This window comes from Ranitomeya variabilis, chromosome 3 (assembly GCF_051348905.1).
Source record: "Ranitomeya variabilis isolate aRanVar5 chromosome 3, aRanVar5.hap1, whole genome shotgun sequence".
Classification (NCBI taxonomy): domain Eukaryota; kingdom Metazoa; phylum Chordata; class Amphibia; order Anura; family Dendrobatidae; genus Ranitomeya; species Ranitomeya variabilis.
Window position 1 is genome coordinate 776,162,451 of NC_135234.1, and position 14,225 is coordinate 776,176,675.

At 44.8% G+C, this 14,225-nt stretch overlaps 1 protein-coding gene across 1 annotated transcript in view; it reads left to right on the plus strand.

The window, feature by feature from the left end:
* Nucleotides 1-11,489, plus strand: part of LOC143817465 (uncharacterized) — a 50,339-nt gene extending 38,850 nt beyond the window's left edge. The window contains exon 7 of the mRNA XM_077298897.1: nucleotides 9,847-11,489. Within this exon, the coding sequence (XP_077155012.1) occupies nucleotides 9,847-10,726 (880 nt within the window). The 3' untranslated portion in view covers nucleotides 10,727-11,489. The remainder of the gene's footprint in view (nucleotides 1-9,846) is intronic.
* Nucleotides 11,490-14,225: the final 2,736 nt, after the last annotated feature.

The window sequence follows — 14,225 nt, forward strand, 5'->3', positions numbered from 1 at the left end:
AACTCACGCTAAAGGCATCAAGTTGAGTGCTAGGTTCTTTTTGATTATGAAACTCCTGCAAGGCCCGCCGCAGGTCTGGAGAAACGGCTGACAAGATAACTCCCTCCTTAAGAATACCTGTGGGGTCAGAGTTGCCAGGTGAATCAGGCTCAAAACTCCTAGAAAGGGCATCCGCCTTAACATTCTTAGAACCTGGTAGGTACGATACCACAAAATTAAACCGAGAAAAAAATAATGACCAGCGCGCCTGTCTAGGATTCAGGCGCCTGGCGGTCTCAAGATAAATCAAATTTTTGTGGTCAGTCAATACCACCACCTGATGTCTGGCCCCCTCGAGCCAATGGCGCCACTCCTCAAACGCCCACTTCATGGCCAAAAGCTCCCGATTCCCAACATCATAATTCCGCTCGGCGGGCGAAAATTTACGGGAAAAGAAGGCACAAGGCCTCATCACGGCGCAGTCAGAACTTTTCTGCGACAACACTGCCCCAGCTCCGATCTCAGAAGCGTCGACCTCAACCTGAAAAGGAAGAGTCACATCAGGCTGACGCAACACAGGGGCAGAAGAAAAACAGCGCTTAAGCTCCTGAAAGGCCTCCACAGCATCAGGGGACCAATTAGCAACATCAGCACCCTGTCTAGTCAAATCGGTCAATGGCTTAACGACATCCGAAAAACCAGAAATAAATCGACGATAAAAGTTGGCAAAGCCCAAAAATTTCTGAAGACTTTTAAGAGAAGAGGGCTGCGTCCAATCACAAATAGCTTGAACCTTGACAGGATCCATCTCAATGGAAGAGGGAGAAAAAATATATCCCAAAAAGGAAATTCTCTGAACCCCAAAAACGCACTTAGAACCCTTGACACACAGAGAATTAGACCGCAAAACCTGAAAAACCCTCTTAACTTGCCGGACATGAGAGTCCCAGTCATCCGAAAAAATCAGAATATCATCCAGATACACTATCATAAATTTATCCAAAAAATCGCGGAAAATATCATGCATAAAGGACTGGAAGACTGAAGGGGCATTAGAAAGACCAAAAGGCATCACCAAATACTCAAAGTGGCCCTCGGGCGTATTAAATGCGGTTTTCCACTCATCCCCCTGCCTGATCCGCACCAAATTATACGCCCCACGGAGATCAATCTTAGAGAACCACTTGGCCCCCTTTATGCGAGCAAACAAATCAGTCAGCAACGGCAATGGGTATTGATATTTAACCGTGATTTTATTCAAAAGCCGATAATCAATACATGGTCTCAAAGAGCCGTCTTTTTTTGACACAAAGAAAAAACCGGCTCCTAAGGGAGATGACGATGGACGAATATGTCCCTTTTCCAAGGACTCCTTTATATATTCTCGCATAGCAGTATGTTCAGGCACAGACAGATTAAATAAACGACCCTTTGGGTATTTACTACCCGGAATTAAATCTATAGCACAATCGCACTCACGGTGCGGAGGTAGTGAACCAAGCTTGGGTTCTTCAAAGACGTCACGATAGTCAGACAGGAACTCAGGGATTTCAGAGGGGATAGATGATGAAATGGACACCAAAGGTACGTCCCCATGAGTCCCCTTACATCCCCAGCTCAACACAGACATAGCTCTCCAGTCAAGGACTGGGTTGTGAGACTGCAGCCATGGCAATCCCAGCACCAAATCCTCATGTAGATTATACAGCACTAGAAAACGAATAGTCTCCTGGTGATCCGGATTAATACACATAGTCACTTGTGTCCAGTATTGTGGTTTATTATTAGCCAATGGGGTGGAGTCAATCCCCTTCAGAGGAATAAGAGTTTCCAAAGGCTCTAAATCATACCCACAACGATTGGCAAAGGACCAATCCATAAGACTCAAAGCGGCGCCAGAGTCGATATAGGCGTCAGTAGTAATAGATGACAAAGAGCAAATCAGGGTCACAGACAAAATAAATTTAGACTGTAAAGTGCCAATGGAAACAGATTTATCAAGCTTTTTAGTACGTTTAGAGCATGCTGATATAACATGAGTAGAATCCCACACAATAGAAACACAACCCATTTTTCCGTCTAAAATTCTGCCGCTCGCTTCTGGACAGAATTCTATCACACTGCATGCTTTCTGGCGTCTTCTCAGTGGACACCGCCAGATGGTGCACTGGTTTGCGCTCCCGCAGACGCCTATCGATCTGAATGGCCATTGTCATGGACTCATTCAGACCCGCAGGCACAGGGAACCCCACCATAACATCCTTAATGGCATCAGAGAGACCCTCTCTGAAAGTAGCCGCCAAGGCACACTCATTCCACTGAGTAAGCACAGACCATTTACGGAATCTTTGGCAGTAAATTTCAGCTTCATCTTGCCCCTGCGATAGGGACATCAAAGTTTTTTCTGCCTGAAGTTCCAAATGAGGTTCCTCATACAGCAAGCCCAAGGCCAAAAAAAACGCATCCACATTGCGCAACGCAGGATCCCCTGGTGCCAATGCAAAAGCCCAGTCTTGAGGGTCGCCGCGGAGCAAGGAAATCACAATCCCAACCTGCTGTGCAGGGTCTCCAGCAGAACGAGATTTCAGGGACAAAAATAGCTTACAATTATTTCTAAAATTCTGAAAGCTAGATCTATTCCCTGAGAAGAATTCCGGCAAAGGAATTCTCGGCTCAGATACCGGAGCATGAATAATAAAATCTTGCAAATTTTGTACTTTCGTGGTGAGATTATTCAAACCTGCAGTTACACTCTGAAGATCCATTATTAACAGGTGAACACAAAGCCATTCAAAGATTATAAGGAGAGAGAAAAAAAAGAAAGACTGCAGCATAGACAGACTGGCAAGTGATCCAATTAAGAGCACAGAGGAAAAAAAAAAAAAAAAAAAACTCTCAGCAGACTTCTTATTTCTCTCCTTTCTCAGCCAAGGATTTTAACCCTTACGTGGGCCGGTCAAACTGTCATGATCTCCATGGCCAGAGAACTAGCATAAGCCTCTATAGGAACAAGCTCTTGGAAGATGTAACTGTACTGACCATGAACTAAACCTACCGCATCATCTAGAAGTAGCCAGGTAGCATGTCCTACTTTTTATCCCTATATGCCCAGCACCGGCCGGAGAACTAAATAATGCTAGCAGAGGGAAATATAAGACCTGACTCACCTCTAGAGAAATGCCCAAAAAAAAAGGAGACAGAAGCCCCCCACATATATTGGCGGTGATATGAGATGAAACAACAAACGCAGCAGGAAAATAGTTTTAGCAAATTTGAGGTCCGCTTTCTAGATAGCAGAAGACAGAAAGCATACTTTCATGGTCAGTAGAAAACCCTAACAAAACACATCCAGAAATTACTTTAGGACTCTGGCATTAACTCATAATACCAGAGTGGCAATTCCTGATCAACAAGAGCTTTCCAGACACAGTAACGAAACTGCAGCTGTGAACTGGAACCAAAATACAAAAACAAAACATGGACGAATGTCCAACTTATCTAGTAGATGTCTGGGAGCAGGAACAAGCACAGAGAGGCTTCTGATAACATTGTTGACCGGCAAGCATCTAACAGAGAAGCCAGGTTATATAGCGACACCCAGATCTAATCAGAACAGGTGAACAGGGAAGATGATGTCACAAGTTCAATTCCACCAGTAGCCACCGGGGGAGCCCAGAATCCAAATTCACAACAGTTACCCACCTGACTGCATTGTGCCCACTGTACAGTTTGGTGGAGGCTTGTTTTTCAGGGATCAGCCACAGCCCCTTAGTTCAAGTGAAGGGAAAAAGAGTTCAGCGAATTTCTTCAGGTCCCTGCTTATAGCTATAGCGCTTGCCGAATAAGCTGCAGAGGAAACCCGGCTTCCTGGAGGGCTCCCGATGACCAGCTGATCGACGCCGCAGCTGCCTGTGTGTTGGGCTCTCCATGCATGTGCTGTGACACAGCTGCGACACTGCAGCTGCGGTGCCGGACAACTCATCAACCGGCGCGCTCCATGTATCCGGGTTCCCTCTGCAGCTTATTCGGCAAGCTCTGTAGTTTGCCGAATAAGCAGGGACCCGAAGAAATTCGCTCAACTCTAATCTTAATGCTTCAGCAGAAGACACTGTGAAGAATTGTAGCTTCCAACTTTGTGGTGGGAACAGTTTGGGGAAGACTCTTTTCTGTTCCCCATGACTCTGCTCAGTGCATAAGGACAAAAGTGGAGTCGATTTGCTGGCAGAACATGACTGGAGAGTCCGGACCCCAGCACCTTTGGGATGAACTAAAATGGAGATTGTGAGCCCGGCCTCTGCACAACATCAGGATCTCACCTCACGAAGGCTGTTGTGGATGAAGGAACAGACACCTCCAAAATGCTTTAGAATCTTTCCAGAAAAGCAAGAGTTGTTTTACACACATGCGCATGGGGCACCAATGCCATAACAAGCCTGCGGATGGTGAATGGGGGGTTCTTTAGGCTGGATCTCAAGGGGGCACATACTTTTCTCATTATGCTGTAATGTTTTATATGACTTGCAGGAAATATCTTCTTGCTGGTCTTTATTTATTAGTATTTTTGTTAATTTTTAATCGAGTGCTATTCTATCATGTTCTCTGGCGCTGACACAGTGTGTTACAGAATGGTGGTGCATTGATGTCATGTCGGAGGGTAGATGGTGTTTGTCTTATGAACAGTGGAAAACATTGTGAAATCTATAGGATAAGGAACAGAAACATGAGGGTTGGGGAGGATAGGTTGTGTTTGATTATGATAGAAAAGAGGGGTCATAATTAATGAAATGATTTCAGATTTGGTCACATTTACAAGTGGGACAGCGCAGGGCCAGCATTATGGAGGGGGTCCACTTACAAGCAGGATACAGCTTTTTTATGTATTTATTAGAACGTCAGTATTTGTAGATGAAACTGTGCGTGGTATACCGTTATAGAGCGATAGATTAGCTCCCATCCCCCTCTCCTCCTCAGATATGCGTGTAGGGGCCTTTTCCCGCCATATCATATCCCCATCTCTGTTAGATATATATTTGGGTAAAAGGTTCGATCATCTGGATACCCTCATAGCATTATCGAGGCCTATAGATACTAAATGCTGACCATAACACAAATAGGAAAACATTTACAAAAAGGAAAATCATCATTATTATAGGGATTTGGCCATGCAGGAAAATGACTTCCTCGAATTCCTCTGACTTGTGGAGCTATTTAAGAAAGGTGGAAGGAAAGGGTCCATTTACAAACCTTAGCAGAAAAAAATTGTAGAAACGCCCCCAATGCGAGACACTGTACATTTTACTTGTGTCTAGTACTAGAACTTAGATGATCTCGAGAGACTTTCTGGTGGAATACAATAGCAGGGCAACTCGTCAGCAGATCTTTCCCTGGTCCTCTGTACCTTGACCTTCAAAGTCTAAATGAACCTACGAAGAGGGGAAACTTGTAATATTGGACTGTGACTGATGGAGGGAGATGTGCTTGTATATTTTTTAAAGACTAAGAGTGTTACAGGAGGTTGAGATACAATCCCCTACAGGACATTACCGAGGAACTGATGGAAAGATTGACAGAGGCCAAAACAGAAACTTATCAGAAAGGAGGAGTTTTACCGTATTTTTCGGACTATAAGACGCACCGGACCATAAGACGCACCCCAAATTTTCAGAATAAAAATAAGGGAAAAAAAAAAATGTTTCAAATGGGGGTACATCTTACAGTCCGAATTCAGCTTACCAGTGAAGGGATTGGCACAGGTGGAGAAGTGGTCACAGGGGTCTTTCGGTGTTCCAGGCTGGTGCGTTGGCCTCCAGGAAATCCCATCCCAGGCTGGTGGCTCTGTGCTTGGGCAGGGGTGGAGGCTCTGTGATCCGGGGTAGTGGCTGTGCTCCGGGGCAGGGGCTGTGCTCCGCTCCAGAACAGTGACTGTGCTCCGGGGCAGGGGCTGTGGTCTGGAATAGTGGCTGGGCTCCGGGGCAGTGGCTGTGCTCCGGGGCAGTGGCTGGGCTCCGGGGCAGTGGCTGGGCTCTGGCGCAGGGGCTGTGGGCAGTGGCTGTGCTGAGGGGCAGGGGCTGTGCTGCGGGCAGGGGCTGTGCAGCGGGGCTGTGGCAGCAGCTCTCTGGGCTCAGTGGGGGCTCCGACGGCATTTCGCCAAAGCCCGGAGGCCCCCCCCGCTCATCCGTTAATGGCATGTTGCGGTGGCCTCCGAGAACATGGGTGCTGGGAAAATGGCCGCCGGGCTTCAGATTTTGTTGCCGAGATCTCGCCCCAAGATCTCGGGAGACGAGATCTCGTTGACGAGATTTGAATCTGAGCGTGCGCCGGCCCGGCGGCCATTTTCCCAGCGCCCATGTTCTCGGAGGCCACCGCAACATGCCATTAACGGATGAGCGGAGGGCCTCCGGGCTTTGACGAAATGCCGTCGGAGCCCCCACTGAGCCCAGAGAGACGCTGCCACAGCCTCGCAGCACAGCCACTGCCCGCAGCACAGCCACTGCCCGCAGCACAGCCCGTGCCCGCAGCACAGCCACAGCCGCACCAGCATGGGAAGGGAGGCTGCATCGGGACCGCTGCCGCATGATTTGTAAGTATATTGCGACTACAAGACGCAGCCCCATTTTCCCCTAATATTTTTGGGGAAAAAAGTGCGTCTTGTAGTCCGAAAAATACGGTAATTGTTAATGTAGAAAATCCCAACATTTTACAATCTCCTAAAATGCCTAAGGACTGCTCCCAACTGAAGGGACTTACCCTATTGTGGCTTCTTGCAGAACATCAGCATTTATGTAGAAAGAATTCTTAGAGGAACAGCAGAGTCGAGAAGATAATCAGGCACTTTGCTGCAGGAGTGCACATAGTACACAGGAACAGCAGAACTGAGTAGGCAATGAGGCACATTGATTCTGGAAAGTTGAGGGTGCAGACAGCACTTTGGAATAGCAGATACGCATGAGCTTGCAGGTACATACAGATTCAGCAGAGCTGATGGTGTTTACTGCACCAGGAGTAGCTGAGACAAGTGGGTTGACAGGTACCTCTAAACAGCAGAATGGAGGGTGCAGAGAGCAGCAGAAAAAGTAGAGCTGAGTTGGTAATATTAACTTAGTAGACAATAAGGTATGTGACTGCAGCTTACCTTTTGCCTATAAGCTTGACTTTTGTACTTATAGGCTGACTGTAACCTATTAATAGCTATCAGAGGGTAAACAGTGGGTACGGAAAGTATTCAGACCCCTTTAAGTTTTACACTCTTTGTTTCATTGCAGCCATTTGGTAAATTAAAAAAAAGTTCATTTTTTCTCATTAATGTTCACTCTGCACCCCATCTTGACTGAAAAAAAAACAGAAATGTAGAAATTTTTGCAAATTTATAAAAAAAAAAAAACTGAAATATCACATGGTCATAAGTCTTCAGACCCTTTGCTCAGTATTGAGTAGAATCATATTTTGAGCTAGTACAGCCATGAGTCTTCTTGGGAATGATATAAGTTTTTCCCCCCTGGATTTGGGGATCCTCGGCCATTCTTCCTTGCAGATCCTCTCCAGTTCCGTCAGGTTGGATGGTGAACGTTGGTGGACGCCACTTTCAGGTCTCTCCAGAGATGCTCCGTTGGGTTCAGGTCAGGGCTCTGGCTGGGCCGGTCAAGAATGGTCACAGAGTTGTTCTGAAGCCGCTCCTTTGTTATTTTAGCTGTGTGCTTAGAGTCATTGTCTTGTTGGAAGGTGAACCTTCTGAGGTCCAGAGCACTCTAGAAGAGGTTTTCATCTCTGTACTTAGCTGCTTTCATGTTTCCTTCAATAACGACCAGTCGTCCTGTCCCTGCAGCTGAAAAACACCCCCATAGCATGATGCTGCTACCACCATGTTTCACTGTTGGGATTGTATTGGGCAGGTGATGAGCAGTGCCTGGTTTTCTCCACATACACCGCTTAGAATTATCACCAAAAAGGTCTATCTTCATCTCATCAGACCAGAGAATCTTATTTCTCATAGTCTGGGAGTCCTTCATGTGTTTTATAGTAAACTCTATGCGGCTTTCATGTCTTGCACTGAGGAGAGGCTTCTGTCGGGCCACTCTGCCATTAAGGCCCAACGGGTGGAGGCTGCAGTGATAGGTGACTTTGTGGAACTTTCTCCCATCTCCCTACTGCCTTTCTGGAGCTCAGCCACAGTGATCTTGGGATTCTTCTTTACCTCTCTCACCAAGGCTCTTCTCCCACGATTGCTCAGTTTGGCTGGATGGCCAGGTCTAGGAAGACTTATGGTGGTCCGAAACTTCTTCCATTTAAGGATTATGGAGGCCACTGTGCTCTTAGGAACCTTGAGTCCTGCAGAAATTCTGTTGTAACCTTGGCCAGATCTGTGCCTTGCCACAATTCTGTCTCTGAGCTCCTTGGCCAGTTCCTTTGACCTCATGATTCTCATTTGGTCTGACATGCACTGTGAGCTGTGAGGTCTTATATAGACAGGTGTGTGCCTTTTCAAACTAAAGGCCCCGTCACACATAGCGACGCTGCAGCGATACAGACAACGATGCCGATCGCTGCAGCGTCGCTGTTTAGTCGCTGTGTGGTCGCTGGAGAGCTGTCACACAGACAGCTCTCCAGCGACCAACGATGCCGAGATCCCCGGGTAACCAGGGTAAACATCGGGTTGCTAAGCGCAGGGCCGCGCTTAGTAACCCGATGTTTACCCTGGTTACCAGTGTAAAATGTAAAATAACAAACACTACATACTCACCTTCGCGTCCCCCGGCGTCCGCTTCCTGCACTGACTGAGAGCCGGCCCTAACAGCAGAGCGGTGACGTCACCGCTGTGCGTACAGCACTTTACGGCCGGCAGTCAGTCAGTGCAGGAAGCGGACGGCAAGGGACCTGACGGACACCGGAATGTGAGTATGTACTGTTTTTTTTTTTTTACATTTACGATGGTAACCAGGGTAAACATCGGGTTACTAAGCGCGGCCCTGCGCTTAGTAACCTGATGTTTACCCTGGTTACCAGTGAAGACATCGCTGGATCGGTGTCACACACACCGATTCAGCGATGTCAGCGGGACCTCAACGACCAAAAAAAGGTCCAGGCCATTCCGACACGACCAGCGATCTCACAGCAGGGGCCTGGTCGCTGGTACGTGTCAAACATAGCGAGATCGCTACTGAGGTCGCTGTTGCGTCACAAAACTTGTGACTCAGCAGCGATCTCGCTAGCGATCTTGCTATGTGAGACGGGGCCTTTAGTCCTATCAGCTAATTAAACACAGCTGGACTCCAATTAAGGAGTAGAACCATCTCAAGGAGGATCACAAGGAAATGGACAGCATGTCACTTACATATGAGTGTCTGAGCAAAGGGTCTCAATACTTATGACCATGTGATATTTCAGTTTTTCTTTTTTATTAAATTTGCAAAAGTTACTACATTTGTTTTTTTTTTCAGTCAAGATGGGGTGCAGAGTGCACATTAATGAGAAAAAATTAACTTTTTTGAATTCACCAAATGGCTGCAATGAAACAAAGAGTAAAAAAGTTAAATGGGCCTGAATACTTTCTGTACCCACTGTATAAAGACTGACTGTATTCTGGGATCTCTTAACTTTTTTTAAAAAATATTATGATGCCATACCATTTTCTTTTTCAGGTGAAGACTGGATGAGAAGGTTCCACACAAATCTCACTTCATCCCCTTATTATGAAGTAGCAGACAATCATTCACAGATTAATAGTATCACTGGACATAGACTTGAAAAAATGTTATCATCTTCTGAATGTGGAAAAAAAAAATCTAATCATCACAATGATGAAAGGCAGTATTCTTGTTCAGAATGCGGGAGGTGTTTTACCCACAAATCAAGTCTTGTTGCACATCGGAGAATTCACACAGGAGAGAAGCCATTTTCATGTTCAGAATGTGGGAAATGTTTTACCCAGAAATCAGATCTTGTTGGACATCAGAGAATTCACACAGGGGAGAAGCCATTTTCATGTCCTAAATGTGGAAAATATTTTGCTCACAGATCAAATATTATAGAACATTTGAGAACTCACACAGGGGAGAAGCCGTTTTCATGTTCAGAATGTGACAAAAGTTTCATTAGTAAATCACATCTTGCAAAACATCAGAGGTGTCACACAGGAGAGAGGCCATATTCATGTCCTGAATGTGGAAAGGGATTTGTTCAAAAGTCAAATCTTATAAACCATCTAGGAATTCACACAGGGGAGAAGCCATTTTCTTGCTCTGAATGTGGGAAATGCTTTTTGGCAAAAGGTCATCTTGAAAGACATCAGAAAAGTCACACTGGGGAGAAGTCATTTTCTTGCTTTATATGTGGGAAATGCTTTTTGGCAAAATACCATCTTGAGAGACATCAGAAAAGCCATGCTGGGGAGAGGCGGTTTTCATGTGTGACATGTGGAAAAAGCTATATGCGTAAGGAAGCTCTTGAGATACATCAGAGAGTTCACACAGGGGAGAAGCCATTTTCATGCCCTAAATGTCAAAAGTGTTTTAGTCAGAAATCACATTTTAATGAACATCTAAGAAGTCACAAAGGGGAGAAGCCGTATTCGTGCTCAGAATGTGGGAAATGTTTTACCCATAAAGCCATTCTTCTTCAACATCTGAGAACGCACACAGGGGAGAAGCCATTTTCATGCTCACAATGTGGGAAATATTTTAAACGTAAAGCACATCTTGTTACACATCAGAAGTCACACAAGGGAGAAGATGTATTGATGTTCACATTGTAGGAAATTTGGCAGATGTATGGCTCCGTTATAGGAGCGGTTGCTTCAGGATGACTGACAGAAAACCATTACTGCTCAGATTTTTGAATTGATCTCAGTTATATCTATTGCTCGTTATTGGCCTAAATCATCATCAATAACTGTCCCGGGAGCAGAGAACTTTAATATGGTGAACATCAGAAGTTTATATTGTTATAATAAGAACATTTTTTCCTGGTACTCATGTAAGAAACACGGATATCAAAAACAATGCAACTCCTTTATTTTAACGGAGGTTACTTCAAGCACTTCTTAAACGCGAAGGAATCTCAGTTCCGAAACGCGCGTTGGGGTGTGCGCATCTCCAGGACCTAGTGGCACCATAAGGTACAGATCTCCATTATCCTATTTTTTTCTTCACATTATGCACTATGCACTTTGAATACCACTTGGAGGTTTGGCTGTTTATTTTGTGACACGGCTGCACCTTGGCTTTTGCCAAGAATATCTATTTTTCTCCACCTTTTTGTGAATGAGATTCAATATTTGAACTATTGTGTTTATGACATTTTTTATTGTTTTTTTCACCTTAATTGTGGAGATCCCGAATATCCTTATTAGGAGGCCACTTATTTCCATCCTATGGGTCCACTATTTACTACACTTGTTTTTTAATACTTTTTAATATTTTTTTTTATATACAATGTTTGTATAAAATGTCCTGATACATGCACACGATTCATTTTAAGTATAACTGTTTCTATTAAATAAAGATATATATTTTATACTATATTCTCTTGTTTGATTTTCATGGTTTATCCTGAGCTCAGGGGGTTGTTTTTTCTCTGTATACGAGTGGTTATCACATGGAAATAAGTCTTAATGCATTTTCCCACATGGGCCAGATGTGTCAAAAATAGAAATAAGAACAATATTTCCTAGATTTCTAACAACTAAATTCATCATCTAAGGTTAGTGTGTGTGACTCCACGATAATAAAATCACCAAGGAATAATGGTTTTCATTATATTTTACGGAAGACTCGGCTCTACACATATGATACTAAAGGGGAACTTGGCAACAAAAGGTTTCATCAGGTCTAGACCAGGAATGTCAAGCACAAATCATAAAGTCGTGGGCAACCTTGATATTTATTAAAAAAAGTCTACAATTGAGGACGTTTTTGCTTATCATCAAATATAACGATGAACCTTTTCATATGGAAATAGACTTAAAGGGGTTGTCCCAGGAACAGCTCTCCACATTCACGGTATGATGACCCTAGTGTAATCCCCCCACACGCCAAAGTATGACCCCAACACAGTATGATTCCCCAACTGTAATCCCCACACAGTCCTCCAGACAGTATAATGGCCCCCACATAGCGCCCCATACTGTATTTTTGGCACAAGGTTAGAGAAGACTGGGTTTTTATAAAGCTGGGAAATTTGCATCACCTGACCATAACCCTAACAGGCTAATTAAGGTCTGAAACTTTGGTCACGTTATCTGAGCACACAAATCTCCAAGGGAGCACAAACTTTTGCATCGGCCCATTATCTGTTTCGGGATTTTTGCAATGTAAAAAAAACAATATATATATTTCTTTGCCTAAAATACAAAGGAAATATGTGAGCTGCAACTTTTAGGCCTTTCAGAGGTCATTTAACCCCTTCCCGACATGTGACGGTATAGTACGTCACATGTCGGGACCCCCGCTTTGATGTGCTCTCCGGCGGTGAGCGCACATCAAAGTCGCGACATGTCAGCTGTTTTTTACAGCTGACATGTGCGCGCAATAGCGGCGGGTGAAATCGAGATCACCCGCCGCTATTAACTAGTTAAATGCCGCTGTCAAACGCAGACAGCGGCATTTAACTACCGCATCCGGCCGTGCGGCCGGATATGAGCGCATCGCCGACCCCCGTCACATGATCGGGGGTCGGCGATGCTCCTCCATTGTAACCATAGAGGTCCTTGAGACCTCTATGGTTACTGATTGCCGGTGGCTGTGAGCGCCCCCCTGTGGTCGGCGCTCACAGCACACCTGCAAATCTGCTGTGTAGCAGCGATCTTATGATCACTGCTGCATAGCAGAGCCGATCGGGCTGTGCCTGCTTCTAGCCTCCCATGGAGGCTATAGAAGCATGGCAAAAGTAAAAAAAAAAAGTTTTTAAAAATGTGAAAAAAATAAAAAAAACATAAAAGTTTAAATCACCCCCCTTTCGCCCCAATCAAAATAAATCAATTAAAAAAACCCCAACCTACACATATTTGGTATCGCCGCGTTCAGAATCGCCCGATCTATCAATAAAAAAAAAGCATTAACCTGATCGCTAAATGGCGTAATGAGAAAAAAATTCGAAACGCCAGATTTACGTTTTTTTGGTCGCCACGACATTGCATTAAAATGCAATAACGGGCGATCAAAAGAACGTATCTACACCAAAATGCTATCATTAAAAACGCCAGCTCGGCACGCAAAAAATAAGCCCTCACCTGACCCCAGATCACGAAAAATGGAGACGCTACGAGTATCGGAAAATGGCGCAATTTTGTTTTGTTTTGTTTTTTGCAAAGTTTGGAATTTTTTTTCACCACTTAGGTGAAAAATAACCTAGTCATGTTAGGTGTCTATGAACTCGTAGTGATCTGGAGAATCATAATGGCAGGTCAGTTTTAGCATTTAGTGAACCTAGCAAAATAGGCAAGCAAAAAACAAGTGTGGGATTGCACTTTTTTTGCAATTTCACTGCACTTGGAATTTTTTTCCCGTTTTCTAGTACACGACATGCTAAAACCAATGATGTCGTTCAAAAGTACAACTCGTCCCGCAAAAAATAAGCCCTCACATGGCCAAATTGACGGAAAAATAAAAAAGTTATGGCTCTGGGAAGGAGGGTAGCGAAAAACGAAAACGGAAAAACGGAAAAAGCTCCGGGGGTGAAGGGGTTAATCTTCAACTTGCGAAACTGTTCACAATTTTCACAATAACAGTAATTTTGTCCAGGGTGCCCAAACTTTTACATGCCACTGTATATATGAGATTAATATATATGAGATAAAGTGCATATTTCTATTTAGCTCCTCCATGTAAAGCGTATGTGCCTATGGGGCCATAGAATATATTGGGGCGGACAGACTGAATGTGCGCCCTGATGTGGATCATTTTCGCGGGGGTGGGGGGCACCTATTGGAGATGGACCCTCAGATGTAGTAGACCGTGTCTGGGTGTCCGTCTCCAGTTATAGGCCCAAAAATGATGTCTGACAGAGCACACGTTCACTCTGTCAGAACCATGATAGTCTATGGCCCTGGGGGCACAATGGCCCGAATCCTGTTTTGTGCGGGGGTGGGGGTTCAGATGTCCCGCTGGCACCAACTAACGTGACAAAATGCAATGTGAAAGCACTCGAACAGTCTTATCATTGGAGAGAAATGCATAGTGCAAATACGATTAATATAAGTAGAGGCGTGCAGCGTAAATCGAAGAAACAGAGCGACACACATGTTGGCATAAGCG